We start from the raw sequence: 17258 nt of genomic DNA on the forward strand, positions 1-17258 counted from the left end.
TGAAGGATACTTTTGCTCATCTAGACACTAAAGAAAGCAAATGGCCACTGTTCTTCCCTCCAGGGATCTGGCAGTCTAGACTTTAAGTGAGCCCAAGGAATGCTGTAAATAAGAAAAGAAACAAAAAGGAGAAGAAGGAAAAGACAAGATTAGAATATTTTCATTGTGAAATAAAGAGTGAACACTGACAGTTGCTACCCTGAGGTGGATTATTAACCTGGCCGTAACCCCAGCAAAGGTATTTCAGCCAAAGCATCACTCATGATATTCAGGGGTCAGAGAAAAGATTACAGGGAAGAAACTCAAACAAAAATATAATCAGTCTGTAAAGCTTCTTGCAACTAATGACTACAACATCTCAGTGCCCTGTGCTAACATCACTCAACAGACATGAACACCCCTATCTAGTGGGAGGAGTCCCTGCCCATGGCAAGGGTACTGGAATTAGACAATCTTTAAGGTCCCTTCCAACTCAAACCATACCATGCTTCTGGGCTTCTATGATGCTATGATTCTATGATTCTATGAACATCTCATTACAGTTGCTCTTATCTGTATCATAGAAGTGACTAAGCCTGTGGTTTACTGGAGGAAAGAAGTCTCAGGCCAGATTCAGCATTTTTCTGCTGCCTCTCCTCCTTAAGCCCAGGTAAGATACAATGCAACATTCACCTTATTTCTTGTAGTCCTGATTTTGCAGACTTCTTTTGTTGGTGAGTCCAATATTTTGTTAAGGCATTTTGAAAACTAACACTTCAGTCTTTTAAAAAAAATACAAGCCTTCAGCAACATGAATTACAAAGTGAATTTCAGTCTCAATAAGCAGTATGGCTTCTCTACTGATAACATATTTACAGTCACATAAAGTGTAATGACAGGTTTGGGGTTTAGAGAAAATATGTTTCTAATGCCATTACCACTCTTTTCCAATACTAGTACTAAAATAAGTAAAATTTCTCCTTTCAATTTGGTTATTTAAAATTAAAGAACCTGAAGTCAGTGCTGAGCTACCTATGTATACAGAAATGAAACTTAAGAGTAAAAAACACATGAATCTGACCTTTTTTCTGAGGGAAAAATCTTAAACAAAGTGAATGAGAATGATTCACCTTATACCCTATTTGAAAGTCTAATTCAACAATGACGATAGATAATGGCAAAATCTTAGTGCCTAGTAAGCATGACTGATTTGGGAACTAAACTTTTCAGGAAGTTACAATGTCAACACGCTTAACTGAGAAATTAATTAAATCCATAGTTTTATAGAGAAGACAGTCCATCCTAATAAACCAGTTACATTAACTGAATGAGACTCAACAAGGGAGAGCAATACAAAATCTCAAATACAGAGGTAACTTCCTTAACACACATACCTGCCTCTATCTTCTTTTCCCCTCCTGAACACATGTACTATGTCTCAGTGTTAGATATTATAGAGACAGGCTTTCAGGATTATCCTACAGGAGTATATGGAATCTACAATTCGTAAAAGGAATCTCAGTATTCAATTAAAAATCCTGTATATTAGTTTAGAAAAGCAAGACAAAGTTTTTCTTAACGTGGAAAGAACCAAGACACCTTTGGACTTCATAAGCATATGTGCAAACTATTGTTTCCACACCAAACATCTGATGCCTTCACAAAGTAAGCAGTGTATACTGAAACTGCCCCTTTAAGGACAGAAAAATCTCCAAACCCCAGCTCATCTGCAGATTTACTGCCTGACACTGAGGGAGCAAGGACAGTAACTGAGTGTGACTGTGTGACCAGCATAGCAATCAATCACTTCTGATACTTCTCCTACTCTCTCTGTAGTATCCATTTATTTTGAAAAACCCAAATCTGCAGCACATTACAGCTTACGGTTTTTCACTCAACACATCTGGGATAATTTGCTTTTGAAAAGTCTAGGTAACTTCAGAAATGACTCTGGGTTTCCTACATGTAGCTATTAGAAAAGTAACTTGGAGAGATTATCTAAACATGCCCAGAAAAGCTTAACTAATGCAGAGCTATTCCTCCACACAAATGATCTGATCTCTGTTGCAAGAATACTATTTCCTGTAGTCAGTCCATTAACCTTGGAGACTAACAAACTTCAGAAAGATCTAATACAATGGTAAAAAAAAATAAATGAGGTACTGGTGATTTTAGCGTTAAGTATTATTTACATTTTTTTACAGAGGTATTAGAATGTAAGCCTTGGCTATAAAGCAACACGATTGGATCCAAAAGTATCAGAAGATACAAGGAATCAGTATAAGAAATAATGACTTCAGACAGATTATTAAAAATTATGTTCTTTAATTAAAAATAAAATTCTAAATCTGAGATTACTTAGTATGAGTGCATGAAAGCTAGATATCATACTTCTGTGCTCAAAGTATATGGCACATAGGCCATTACTTTATTTTTCAGTGATGGCAATATAGTAAAACACCCTCCTTGCTATTTTGGGCACTGTGTACATGTACAGATTTCTGTGTGTTAGCAATCTAGGCTTTGCCAGATGCAACAAAATTCATGGAACATCCCCAAATCATTTAAGTCTAGCTTACAAGACAATTACAGAAATCCACATTTATTTTGGGTTTTGTGATTCTATGATACAAGCCTATGTAACTATACATATTTAAAGATCCAGAAGAGATCACAAGCTTCCTCTGACAGCTCAAGCACATCAAACAGTTCAAACACATCCACGTTTTTCTGTTCAGTGTTCTCCCTCACCTTCAAGTTTCAAACTGATGAACTTATTCTAGTTCCAGGGGCAGATATGGTTCACAATACAGGTCAGTTTCTAACCTCTCTCTAGTTTAAAATGCAATGCCTGTGTGTTTCCTAGTATTATCCAGAAATCACTGTTAAGAGTTTCAACACCATCGATTTTGGAACTTTTATGACTCTGATTATTAGGGTCATTTTGCAAATCTGCTAACCTTGTACCTTCTGCCATAGGTATTAGGTCAATTGCAAGGGAACTGGGGAAATGAGCCACAAATTAAGTCTCCAAATAGAGCTCCAGAAGCCAGCACTGAAAAGCTGATAGTGAAGCAAGAGAGACAGATAACTAAACTGAGAACAGACTCCCAGGCTCAAGTCAGATACACTAGAAAAGTGTACTTCAATGGGCCCCAAACTACCCAGTTCTCATGAGAAGAAGGGTATGTTTTTATTCATTTTTAAATGGAAGAGCTCAATGTTTGTAGAATTAATTTCTTTTAAGAGGATTTTGTCCTCTTTGAGCCATATTCAAACTAGCAGGCAATAGGTCCTCTAGCCCTAGGCAGTCCATTTTAGTAATATTTCAACATTGTACTGGGCTTCTGGACTGAGATTTCCATACAGAGGATGTACCTGTAATACACTTCTGTCCTAAGTCACCTAGCTAGATGAATAGTACTGGGACCAACAATATCAGATTTCATGCTATTAAGATCTCAGCATGATTACTTTTTTATAAGAATACCGGGCAATAATTGTCTCCTGTTTCTCTACTTCACCTTTCACAAGTTGAAGTGACTTGTGAAAAGGCACAAAAATAGAATAACATTATGCACCTAACTGCTGTGCAGCACCATTCTTGCATTAGTACTTAATTTTAATAATAATCATAATATACTGTTTTGATATCAAGTTCAAACTGAGGGACAACATGAATAGCTACCTTCACAGCTTTGTATTTTAATTTGGCTTACATTCTACTTACTGCAAAGCAATGAGGCCTTTTCTTGAAAGCAACTTGTAACAGCAACAGTCTCTACCTGTCCCAGAATTTGGGGTAAACTGAATTCCCCAAATTCCCTTATCAGGTGCCAGCGTCTCAAATAAACTCACAAAGTCCAAGCACTCATTTTGGTGCTTGAATTTGCATTTGCATGAATCTAGTTATGCTAGCTCCTAATTAATGATTAATAATGTCCAAGAGCAGAATCTTTGACAAAATTAAAATCTCGAATACAAAAGTTAATCATCATCGGTCAGCACAGTGGCACTCGTTGTCACCTGAACAACAACTTGTCTAGTTCATTTAACCACAATTACACAATAAACTACAGATGTACTTTTCCTTCTCTGGCCAATGTTGCGGGGGTTTTGCCCATCAGAAAATGCGTCAGGAGAAAGCAGACTCAAGCCAGCACTGGATGTCATGCTGAGAACACCAGTCATTACAGGTGCCACTAATGACACCATCTCCTTTCTTCTGTTTTGCCACCTGGAATTGACTGCAAAGTCAAAAGACTTGCTGCAGAGTTAATGAGCACTATTAAATTTGCTCTAATCTTAAGAACAAAAGAACTCATATAAGACTAACTATGGCCAGACAAAAAAAGATCTGCTGCCTGACTGAGGTGAAAGGTAAAAAATACACCAGTTCTCAGGAAAGCTAGAGTGGGAGGGAAGCCACTGGCAGAAACACTTAAGACCATTAACAAGAAGTATAATTCTTGATATCAGTACTCAACTTCTTTTTGTTTCTTGACTGGCTAACTAGTAAACACAAGACAAAATGGAAATAATTATCTGCCAAATATGCACAGCTGTAAGTCCACCTCAGATGATTCATCAGCAGCTCTAGGCACCTGCCAAATTTTTCTTTTTTTTTGATTTTAATTTAGGATGGATATAGAAGTGGCAGAGATTGCAGTCTACCAGGAAAAAGGAGCCCACAGCACATAAGGAGAGCAGCATACAAGACAATAGTAACTATTTCAGTGCATAGATGCTCCCTTGGATGTCACAGCTTGCATTTACAATTACTAATCAGTAAATCTGAATATGATACTCAGTATAGAAGTGGCAAATTAGCCATGGCAGAGTACTTCAAATTATGTTTTTCAAAATATAGAACATTTTATAATCCATACCAACTTCCTCAGCTAAAAATAAATCTGGAATGAATCCTGCATTCATCTAAGATTTCCACCAATTTCAGTGAAATTGTCTGGTCTGTAAACAATTGGAGAATATGGTCCAAAATATTTCCTCCTACTGGGGGTCAATCTTGTCTGCCCCTTTCAGGGCCCTTACTTCTCTTCTTTTGACAGACAGGGAGCAAAACAACACACGGTCAAGATAACACAATTTCTTTTGGAAGAGTTAATGCACCCAAGCAGGTAGCTGAATTTGCATCACATTTAGCAAAACCACAGTTCTCTTCTTGAAGCCACTGTGACAGTATTCCAAATAATCAAAAGAAGCCCTATTTTGTCTACTATTAACAGTCTCTGTGATTGCAAAACTGGGGACAAAACGTGTCTGTCAAACTTAAAAGAAACACTTCAATTCATATATTTTCCATTCTCAGTGGAAAAAGAGAAAAAAGATATAATGTGATTACTTTGAATAATAGAACAGTTTCACTTAATGTTCCATTTGTTTCAATTTTAACTTAGCCTTGAGACATGAATCATATTAAAATATTAATTTAAATATATTTACTTAGTATGGCAACAACATACTATATGACTTACTATATTAGACTCTTTTGACATTTTAAAAACAACATTTATTTGGACCAAAACTGAATTTTTGTGAAGGTCTGTTTTACAGAAAATCCAGTCTGTTCATCTTGGGAACAGAAACAAATTTCAAAATACTGTATTATGGGAAGTGATATTTTTTTTTCCTGATCTTCATATTAATACAGTGCTTTAAAGAACAGTTTTAAAAAATTGCATTCTATGTAAAGTGTCAAATAATATAATACGAAATCTGAATTACCAAGTAAACGAGCCGTTTCAATATATTCAGAAGTTTTAGGGAATTTCAATTAAGACATTTAAATTTTAGTTGCTTTAATTCACTCAAAGCATGGTTCTGCTTGCTAAGTTTTCACATTAGAAAATGTTTTCTATTTTTTCCATAAATCCTGTATATGTTTGATGCTTTTTCAAAATAATTGAAAAAATATTTATTTTAAACGTTTGAAGGGAAACTGAACAGGAACACAAGAAAATATTTTTTTTAAGTAAGAACATTACTAAAAGGTGTTCCTTTCAAGAGCATGCTATTACCATATGTACAGTCTGTCTCATGCAAGGAACACTCTGCCTTCTGTAATTATATAAAAGTATCTCCTGGTTTCCCATGACTTTTAAACCTGAGCTTTAAAGAAGACAGATATCTACTGGACAGCTGATTTTTGCTGCTCATCAGCATGGTGAAACAAGCTTAAATGCATCTCATTTTGCCTCTACACAGGACCTCTAATATTTTGCTAATCCAAAAACTGTCTTGTACTCTTTGTAGCCAGAAAGCAAGAAAAGGTGAATAGAGACAGAAAGGGATTTGATAAATTCATGGAAGAACTCTTCACATTCATCACATGCCGATATCAGGGAATGAAGTAAAGGCTTTGCGTAAATAAAGAGGTATTATATAAAGGTATTAATAAGGAATGTATCAAAATGGAAAGGTACTACTTATTGAAAGTTATGGCACATATTGCCCTCATTTTTCAGTGCTCTCTCCTTTTAAATCCACTCCAGTAACAGTAAATCATGACAATTATGCATGATCATTATTCTTGAAAAAGTATTAATATATACATAGCGACTAACTGAAATGCTAGTACATCCCTAACCAATGCTATATTTTCAACAAAGCAAATGAGAAAGAAATTACTAAATAAATTCTGAAAATAGTTACTTATTTCTTATAGATATGATAGCGATATTTAAACCTGCTACTTTTCAGTTAATAAAATTCATCACATAATGATATTCAAAGGACTCTAATGCAGGAGCATGAGGCATAGGAAAACTGCTATAAAGCTGAATATTTCATTACATTATTACCCATGTTGGTTTTATCTTGGTAAAGCTTTTAGAAAGTTCAGATTTGGAAAGGAATTTTGAATACTAGAACTCACTACTTATGCATGGAACAACATGGCAGAAAGCATGTCTTTGATGACAAAGAAGTTACTTACAGGTAATAAGTGTAGGAGTGATAGCTTCTTCTGCCATGATGGTGGAAGGATTAGGCAGTGGTGGAAAAGATGAAATGGAAGGAAAGAAAAGCCAAATATTAATGTATGAAAAATCAAGATGAAATTGAGACCAGAATTGGTGACACAAATGAAAGGTAGCAAGAATGCATATCTGGGCATATCATGCAACGTGTCTGGACAGACGGATGACATATCCAGTCTCCATAAAACTTTAAGCAATACAACAAATAATGCAACTCCAACTGTGAAACCAAACCAGCTTGAAGTATACCTACTATCTACGTTATGTTAGACATTTAATGTATAGACATTATTTCTGCATATGCTACGCACACAAACACTCCAAATTAAAGTGACAAAACACCTCTAGTTGCACCTCAACTGCAACAGGAAAAACAATACAAAACTTCCAATGTAGCATTAGAGGTTTAACAAGACAGAATTTCATAATATGATTAAATAGCTTCTCTTCCTGCCACACTACTGTAGAAACTTTGGATACCCCTTTCACTTACTGAAATCTGTTCTGCCATAGACAGGACTAAAACTTGTTTTCAGAGGGAAAAAAATCAATGGCCACAGCTTTTTTAATAAACATTTAAATACTGAAGAAAAAAATACTTCCTGCCATGCAAACAAAAAGGCTGTCCTTACTGGCTAAGATGATTTTGTTGGAGGGAAAAAATAAAAACTGATCCTGTACCCCTGTTACTTCTGCCCACATGAATGTCACAAAGAACAAGTTGGAGACCTAGCATAACCATCCTGAGAAATATGGACCTGGGTGTTCTTTCCTGCATCATCTCTTGCACAGCCAGGACCTCCACCCAGACATGCTCTGCAAGAACACAAGTATAGAAACCCTCCAGATACACTCTTCTGCTTTAAATCTCTCTCTTCCTCAATTATAAGCCCACCGCAAGCAGGATTGCAACTCTCCAAAAGGGGCAAGTTCGAATGTAAATTAATTCCATATATTGACTGCAATTAAAAAAGAGGCTGGAGATCTTGAAACATCTCTGAGCATAATGTCAAGTAGCATTCACATGTTGGTAAGATGAAAGACTGAAAGGAACCATGTAGGCATTTGTAATTTTCACAGCACATGCATACAGCCCTTTGACTACAGAGGAAACATGTAAACAGGCCTTGCAAAGGCCTATAACGCTAACTTGCCTCTAGCTACATGCTTCAAGCATCCCTTTGAAAACTAGGCTTTCATCAAATTTTCTCTCTCATCTTCTTTGTGTGAAGACGCCGTTCGAAATATTTCCCAGTTTTTATTCCCATTTTTCTGAAGCAAACACTATTGTTCAAACACAACAGTCTAGTTACTGAATATTTAATCATGTGGCATATCTGTAAGAATGCACACCTGTTAAAGTTGAGTTTTAAATGATATCTAAGAATAGAGTAAGGGGAAAGCTGCAGAACAGTTGGGCACATCTTCAACCAGCACATACCCCACTGCTTTCAGTATGGAGCACAGGATCATGTCCTATCAAAACAGATTGACTTACCTGCTCAGTTAGCAAGGGGTTGTTTTTTGGTTCACTCAATTATAACCCCCCTTGCCCTTCTTTTCAGAATTACTCATTCTCTCACTTTCATTTAGAATCTCATGACACTGCCAGCCCTGCTTCTTGCCATATGTTGCCACAATAGAGATTTAATGTAATTAGTACAAATGTTCTCATAATTCTAAAAGATGTATAATAATTTGAGAAACAACAATAAATACAATTAATCAGTGAAGCACTGCTGGCACTTATATGCAGAATTCTGACAAATACTTTATGGAGATAAATTATTCTTTATGAAAAGAATGCTGAAAACCCAGGAGCTTTAATTTGTGTAGATGTCCCATTAAAAATTTGTATAAGATGAGAAAATTTAAAAGTCTCAAGCTCCAGTTGTTATAGTTGTGGGATTTTCCATGTGAAAGTCCTTGGAAAAAGAGCATTGTCATTTTTGATTCTCAAGAATACCAGACACTAAAAAAACCAAGTAAACATGATAAATTAAAAACCTACACAATCAGAAAGTTTCAGACTTGCAAGTCCTCATGTCATATGCAAAGTGCTACCTATAATTGAAAAGATTTATTTTTTTTTAAGAAACATGGAGAAGTTCCATTTTGCTTCCTACATAATGTATATAATTTTTTTCCCTCTCTACCTATAAGAAGTCTTTCTCTGTTAAAGAGAGTAACCCAAAGATTTGGGCCAACTTTGGCCAAGTTTCCTTCTATGCAGGGCTCTTCAGTCACTTTCCACTAGAGAGACTATTTTATGTCAATAAATTGTTTCTGTGTATAGTGATAATATAAAGGACTTCTATATCTTTCAGGTCTGAAGACATAAATAAATTTCAGAAATATCACTTGTAGAATAAGGCTCAGTATAAAATTTATCAAAACCAACCCGCCTGGCCACAGGAGGATTGTCCCACTAGAAGGGAAAACTTCTGGAACTGTGTAATTACCACAGTGATTTCTTTCATCATCTCTTGTTTGTAGCTGGCTCGAAGGGAACACAAGGTTCAGGGGCAGCACTGGGAGAATAACCGAATTTTCCTTCAGCTCTGTTATCTCTAGTTTCCATCCTAAATTCTTGAAATAGCTGGCAAAGGCATATAGCTGAACAGCCTGCTTTGCTGTCAGGGAATGGGACCACTGCATTCCCAGCCCAGCTCCACCAAGTGCAAAAGCCCTCATTACTCACTGCCAAGAACCCGTGTCTAGGAGTTAAACAGATTCCACATTTACATATGTTAGCATCTACTGGAAGGCTCAGGCATGGAGACAACTGAAGACAGAAAATAAAGATAGGCAAAGGAAAACAGCCTTTTTATGGAGAAATGCAATGATCAGAAAAACTCCATTCTACAACTGAAGCAGAAGCCGATGGAGTAAAATTTTAATAACCACCTCCTTACAGCACTCCCACTGCAGCATCAGGATGGTAGACCAGAAAGAAACAGCTATCCTGAATACATATATACTTCTATGCAAACCATTGACCAATAAATCTAATTTCTCAAAATCTGTATATTTTTTAAACATAGTTGAAATAGAATGTAAAAGAGAAAAGAATACAGCAGTAAGGTCCCGATTTTTCCAAGTCTTGATTTAATCCCTATTACTCTTCCAAATATTTTTCTCCCATTTTCACTACGCTACTTTAAGTTGACCAGAAGGTGAACCAAATTGCTGCATTTATTATTAGTAGTATTTAGTATTAGTATCATTAATAGTAAAGAACTTTGCAGGTGTATCAAAGACTTGAAGAGAACAAGGGCCTTGCCTGAGATTTAATATTCAGTATCAGATTCAAAATCCACTTTACTTTCTTGGATAAAGAAAAGATAGAAAAGAACAGTTAGGAAACTCTGAATAACCAAGGTGGGAGAAAAACTGGAAAGCTCTAACAGTCTTCTCCTGACCCAGGTGACAGATGTTCAAATCTGGTTTACTTTACTCAAAGACTGAGTGCCCCCACAAAAAATGTTTTAGTGCCTACGATGTTCCTACCCTCACTAATGTCTTCATATTATACACTGACTAGTTAGGCCACACCATCTCTCTGTGATCCAATTTACAACACAGTTACTTCAGAAGAGCACTATGCTGTGAAATATATAATGATGTCTAATGACTACCTATATTCGCAGAACTTCTCTACCTACTGCTTTGACAGGGTCCACATCCAAGGCATGTCTGTGCTGCACTGAAACCTCTGCTTAGAATGTTGGTCTTGTGTACTTGGATGTGGAATTAGAAGTCCAAGAGACTGATCTGTCTTGGCACTGACCAAGCGAAAAATGTTTGCTGACTGAGCTGAGGTGGTTGTTCAAGGAATATGTTGGATGAAGACATCATTATCATCTGCAGTAAAACCACTTTCCAAATCTCTTGACAATGGAAAGAAATGATCTGAAATTAAGTTAATTAAGCACTATGAAGCACCAGAGACAGAGTAAATTTAATCTACTGTTGAGACCTGGAGATCATGTCTACACGGACCCATTTTCATGAAAAAAAGAATAGCAGACAGTATGTGCCTTGGCATGTGCCTTGGGATAGTGGAATGTGAATGGGATATAGCTGCAGCCAATTCAAAGAAGAAAAGTTTCAGAGCATGTTGGCTCAGTTCAGTGAAACACAGCTTTGTAGCCCAAAGAGTATGCACATAGCAGTGCAGAAGGGAATTGGTTCTCATGGGAAAGAAGCCACAAAATTAGAAGGTGCTATTTTATTTTTCAGTCAGATCTTTACTCCAGTAAAACTCCTGATAAAGTAAAAGACATAAAATGAACAAGTGCAGTAGTTAAACGACATGCTGCCTTGATAAGATTGTTTCACAAAGTGGCACCCAAAGTATCATAAAACTGCAAAACCACTACAGCTACACTAAGCTTGCAGAATGATTTATACATTTTCTTCAACTGCATAATGCATACATAGTAACTGAACCAAGGTGAAACCATAGGGGTTCTCAGCAGCATACTGAATTAATGCACCAATAACAATTTATTGAATAATCGGTTCATCTTTTGTTTAAGACATGAATGCAATTGTGTTCAAGACCTTCTATGGTACAGCTGCTGCTTTAGAGGTCTGGGATACCTTAAACCTCCATCCTGAAACTCTCATTAAAGCCTAGTCACATCCTGGTACACAGATGAACCATTCCTACTCTTTAATATTCACCTCAACTCATTTCACAGTTTGTTTTGTTCAAGGCTGCAGCATAATTCTGGGAGATGTTTAAGTTATTTGTATCATTCTTTCTGTCGTACACAATGAAATTGTATTTATTTGGTAACAGAGTTCTTGGACTTGCACTTTCAATGGTTTCATCTCTGTCATAAGCAGATTTATTCCAAACCTCAAAGAGGCTCACATAATGCACTTTCCTTCTAAGAACAGAATTACTATGAATAATAATTACTATGCTGTGTTAGACAGAAGGAATCAAGTATCCTTCTGCATTAACATACAAACACTTAGGATTCAAGCCTTCCTACCTTGAACAATTAGATTATCAAAGAGCTCTTCCCTAAAGAATGGAGCAAGAACTGGTATAGCATCCATTTAGGCAGAGATCCTGACACCTTATTTACTTTGAAACTATTTGGATCATTTTGCAATGCTCTCCTTTCAAGATAAGGAAGAATTTGTCTCCCTTGAGTGAAAATAGTCTATCTTGGTGCAAATGCTTGAGGAGAAGCTCAGAACTGGAAGAGAAAGAGTGATGAATGCCGGTCAGGAACTGAGTGAAGAAAGACTGGCCAGACAACGTGAGAAGCCTTCCTCCCTGCTTGTCAAGCGCTGTCTTTGGCCCTAGGGAGGAGTTTGGGAGTTCAACTGTTAAAATTGAACGTATGAATGATGCAAGAAATCAGAAGTGGGAAAAAAAATACAGCAAAGTTAGAACAGATTTTAAATCTGTTACACTATATTGTATTAAGAAGATTTGACTATTGGGTTTATTTCATTGCCCCAGCCAAATTTACCCTGGGGCTTAAATCTCAATCTCTGTTTTACCTACTTCTTGTCATGATCTAGCCCTCAGCCCTGGCCACAGCTCACCTTACTTTGCACAGAGCCCTTCTAACTCATGGCCCCACTTCTGTCTTCAAGGAGAATGAAAAGCAGCTACTTCTGTTGCCTGCCCTGAGGCACTGTCAGGCAGCTGCCTCCTTAGCTGTGCCCCTCCACTGTTCAAATTCTGTAAGAATTTCAGGCAGCTCAGGGGTTTGGACTATCTCAGACCTGCCAAACTAGTTAGTACACAGTTACATCATACAGTGTTGGAATGAGCAAAATCAGGCCAGGATTCCTTGCAAAGAGAGAAAAGGGGATGATAATAGGATGACTGATACAGAGGCGAGGGGTTATAGGACAGTAAAAAGACAATGGCAGACAAGGAAGGAGAATCACTAACTCAGCACCTCTACACAGCTCCTTCACACTCCCAATCCCACTTTACAGCTGCAAATCTCACATTGCTCAGGATACAACCTAAAACCTTGATTCTCTTTAATAATGAACTTCTCCCAATCTAGACTTGGCTTATATCATCACATGTTTTTTTTCTTACTCATGCCACCTCCCTAGCTATGAGATATTTTCTTTTATAGTGTTGAGAAAGGCAACCAGCTTTGAAAGCCTTACACTTCTAATGTTGCAGCAGTTTTCAAATTATATGCAAAGCAAAACAATCTCAATGTGAGTGTGTTGAGCCAACACTTGGAAACATTCAGCTCTATTGTAACATTTTCATTTGTTTTCAGGGAATGAAGTTTATGCAGAACACCCCAGACTCCATTCTTAGCAAAAATTACCTTAGCTCTAGTTCCTGTTTGACTGAGACTTTCTTCTACATTGACAAATGAAACTACATCTAACTTTCAGCTGATCTGTCAAATAGAGACTTATGCTTTTAAAATGGAGATGCTGTTTTATTATTACAGTCCATCATGCAGCACTAATGAATAAAGTGCTATAATCATTAACCTCTAGTTGTTTTTCTTCTGTAACAAAGCCATAAACATTAATTCATAGAAAATGCTGTAGGATGAAACAGATATTGTGTTTCATAAAAAACCCAACAAAGCTTTGGGAGTGGGATGAAGCAGTACTTCCTAAACTCTGTAGCAAAGGGCATGAAGGTAGCTGGATACTTCGCCGATATCAAACTGAGAAGTGCTGTAGGAGATGCTGAGATATGAATATGTACATAGAAAACATCTACTAATTGCTCACCTTTTCTTCATTACCAGCACGACCCCCAGAAATATAATGACGAACAGCAAGATGCCTGCAATGACTCCAGCAATTTTAACAGTGTGGTCAGTCTGCTTCTCAGGCTCTGGGTCTGGTTTTCGAGTAGCAGCCCCTAAGGAATCAGTACAAGGAAGAGAAAAAGAATAAGGATGTTATTTTTTTTTTTTTATTTTTACAGATTTCATGTACCAATGTCATTAGTCTTATCTGGGGCCAACAGATAGCAATGCTTGATCCTTTAGAGAAAAAATCCTGCTTTCATCTGCATGGACAGGAATATAATTCTTCATATTGTTCCATGACATTTTGCTGCACCACAATGCAGTTAGGATACCACAGCGAGTCCTGAGCCCTCTTCACAGATTCACAAATTTCTATATTTTTATTATCAGTTTTGGCTCACTTTTCTTTCTGCCATTTAGACACTTGCTAACAATACAATAACTGTCCTAAGCATTTATCCAAATTTGATTTACTGGAATGTTTTCCTTAATTATTTTTCATAAATGAAGCTGTAATTCCATAACATATTAGCTTAAACACCTGGAAAAGTGAGATAAGCTCATTTACCATGCATTTTACCCACAATTGTCTTTTACACAATAGGGGTGTGTGTGCCTTTGGAAATCTAAATCTAGGTCACATCTGGTAGGCAAAAAGACTCCTCCTAAGCAATTTATTCACAAAGTGAGAAGCAGCTGATGATCACAGCACTGGCACCCATATTTAATATCTGTTTAAATGAGATAACCCGTGCCTTACAGCAGTTACTGTCTTAGCTCTTCCAGCTTCTCCATTTAAAAAAAATAACATTGTTGGTACTGTTTACTGTATAATGTGATAGAACGTCAAATCCACGTCTGATGAAATATCCATTTCCTCTACTAAATGAGTTCAGGATGAAAAATGTTAAGGAAGCAACATTCAATTCACTAAACTAATTCTATTTTTTTTATGGACTTCCATATTTTTTAAATCAAAACATGACAGAATTAATCATTTGAGGCACCATGCCATAAAGTGGACACAGGGATTTATGGAACATTTTCCTTCTATTTTTTTTTTTAGGAAGGGAGAAGGAAGAGTAAAGCTTGAGTGAAGTGTGATATTTTAAGACCACATTCTTTTAGCACTGTCTGGTTTTCATGGAGGATTTTGAAGACACCAATCATCTTTTACATGCTTCTTTAATAGTATCTTCCAGTACTTAAAGGTGGCTTACAGAAAAGATGGGGAGGGGCTCTTTATCAGGGAGTGCAGTGATAGGACAATGGGTAACAGTTTTAAGCTGAAAGAGGGGAGACTGAGATTAGATGTTAGGAAGAAATTTTTTTTACTGAGGGTGGTGAGGCACTGGAACAGATTGCCCAGAGAAGCTGTGGATGCCCCATCCCTGGAGGTGTTGAAGGTCAAGTTGGATAAAGCTTTGAACAACCTGATCTAGTGGAAAGTGCCCCTGCCCATGGCAGGGGGATGGGAACTGGGTGGTCTTTAAAATCCCTTCCCACCCAAACCATTCTATGATTCTGTGATGATTCCTATTTTGTAGAGAAAATAAATTGGTGATCAATTTACATGCAGAAATATTTTCTGAGAATTACAATGAAAATATTTCCAATGTTTCTTCTAAGTAGTAACCAGGATATTCTAAGATGGTGAGTACGTCTGAGCACTCACAGTTGCACTTCTGGCCTACATCTTCAACACTCTTTGTCACTAAGAATGCCAGGAAAACCTGGCAAATCCTATTGCTTCTAGAAAAGATGCTAACATTTATCAAAACATTTCAAGAGCTAACTGCAGAAACCAGGTTCTTTGGAAAATTCTGGCCATGGCACTTTTTGTGAAAGGTGAGTTAGAGAAGATGATCTGCTGCCTATCTTTGTACCTGCACCTAGTCCCATCGGAATATCAGTTAGATAGCAATACACTGCGATTCTGAATTGGTAAAATCCTTACTCTGTATGAGTAAATGTAACAGAGTCTGGGCATGTATTTTCTTCAATGTAGATGCAAAAAATTCTGTTAGAACCGGTTCTATTTTTATTTTCTTTCTGTTGTATACAGATAATTTTATTAAACTTTATGTTGCTGTAACCTGCATGCAAAACCCAGATGCTGAGGCAAACTTGGCAAACAGGAAGCAGTGAATTAACTATGATGCAAATGGAAAGACATGATAAGGACTTCACAGTCCTCTCTTAAATCTAAAACCCAAGCAAGGAAGAATGCAAATTCAACAACAGGCAACATCTTTTCAGATGTAAGTTCTGAGACTGGTTCCTTGCAAAGTCTATTCCTCATTATCTCCTTCAGGCCACCTCACCCTACTGGAGTACTTATCAGTAATGCCTTCCTAAAATCAAATTCTGCCTTATGGCTTCATTCATTTCATTAAGGCTTCCAGTGTTAGTTTTGGGATAATGAACGCTAACATTAAAAGTAAGTGAAGGCAGCTTTGCTACATTTTCACATAGAACTCTGAAATATCCAGTGTGTTTTATCTCAGTGTCGAGTTGCTCTTTGATAGCACAGGGTTGTCACTTCAGTGGAACTAGCTAGACTTACACTATGCTGAGGAGATAATACCAAAATTGTATTCAGAGCACACACATTCTCTGCCTATCACAGAGAGCAAGGTTCCTGAAATGCCTTCAATGGCACAAAGCATTACCCTCCTGGGAGTCATGAACAAGCTAGGGAATGCACCACTACTGCAAATTCTCCAAAGAAAGCCTACATGAGAGGAGACAGAGAGCCTAACATCAGGACAAACGCCCATATTGCATCATCTATTGATTATCCAATTCAGAGACTGTCTCAAATTGTCTAGGAAAAGTGCATGTAACACCAACCCATGTTAAAAATATAATAACACTTCCCACTATGAGGGACTCAGCCTGGTTCATAATAGAGATTATCTTAAACTGGAAACACAAAGTTTGACATGCCTTTTAAAAACTCCTATCATCAATTATCATAGAAAACCAAACACTGTAATCATCTCAATCCTCCTTTACTTCCCTTCAGCATCCCATTCATTCTCTGACAGAATGCTGCTCCTTTCTTGGTGTTCGTGGGTTCCAAATCTCACTTGGGCAAAAGGATTAGATTTGCCACCTTTCACCTTTCTTGAACATCCCTTGAGTCTTTTAGTCTTTTAGTATTAGAAATTCTGGATAAGCTTTGTTTATTTAATTTAATACTGCTTGTTCCTTTAACACACCTCTGATTTTCTCCAACAGGACTTAAAAAAATTGTTGTGTTCTACCTCATTCTTTATTTCCCTTAGGATTCTGTTTGGATTCATTTTGACATCAGATGGACACGGAACGGGCACATTCTTTAAAGTGAAATTCTTCAGTGCAGTGTTCATTTCTGAACCCTCTATGAGTTAAAAGTATTTCATATTTACCTCTGCTGAATGGTACACAGCATTTATCAAGACTGAAATTTGAATTGGCACTACCTATTTATTCAGTCTGCTTCTGTCCTGCTGAAATTCTTCATAGT

The 17258-nt window shown here is 37.0% G+C and overlaps 1 protein-coding gene across 13 annotated transcripts in view; it reads right to left on the bottom strand.

The window, feature by feature from the left end:
* The window catches only part of PTPRM (protein tyrosine phosphatase receptor type M), a 481970-nt gene that overhangs the window by 146026 nt on the left and 318686 nt on the right, over positions 1 to 17258 (bottom strand). For 7 of the 13 annotated variants that reach the window (XM_069853863.1, XM_069853868.1, XM_069853865.1 and 4 more), the window contains 2 exons: positions 13725 to 13857; positions 6935 to 6964 (listed from right to left, as the gene is read on the bottom strand). In XM_069853863.1, the coding sequence (XP_069709964.1) occupies positions 6935 to 6964; positions 13725 to 13857 (163 nt within the window). The remainder of the gene's footprint in view (positions 1 to 6934; positions 6965 to 13724; positions 13858 to 17258) is intronic. The other 6 variants (XM_069853870.1, XM_069853869.1, XM_069853866.1 and 3 more) reach the window with 1 other exon arrangement.

Source organism: Phaenicophaeus curvirostris, chromosome 3 (genome assembly GCF_032191515.1).
Source record: "Phaenicophaeus curvirostris isolate KB17595 chromosome 3, BPBGC_Pcur_1.0, whole genome shotgun sequence".
Taxonomy (NCBI): Eukaryota; Metazoa; Chordata; class Aves; order Cuculiformes; family Cuculidae; genus Phaenicophaeus; species Phaenicophaeus curvirostris.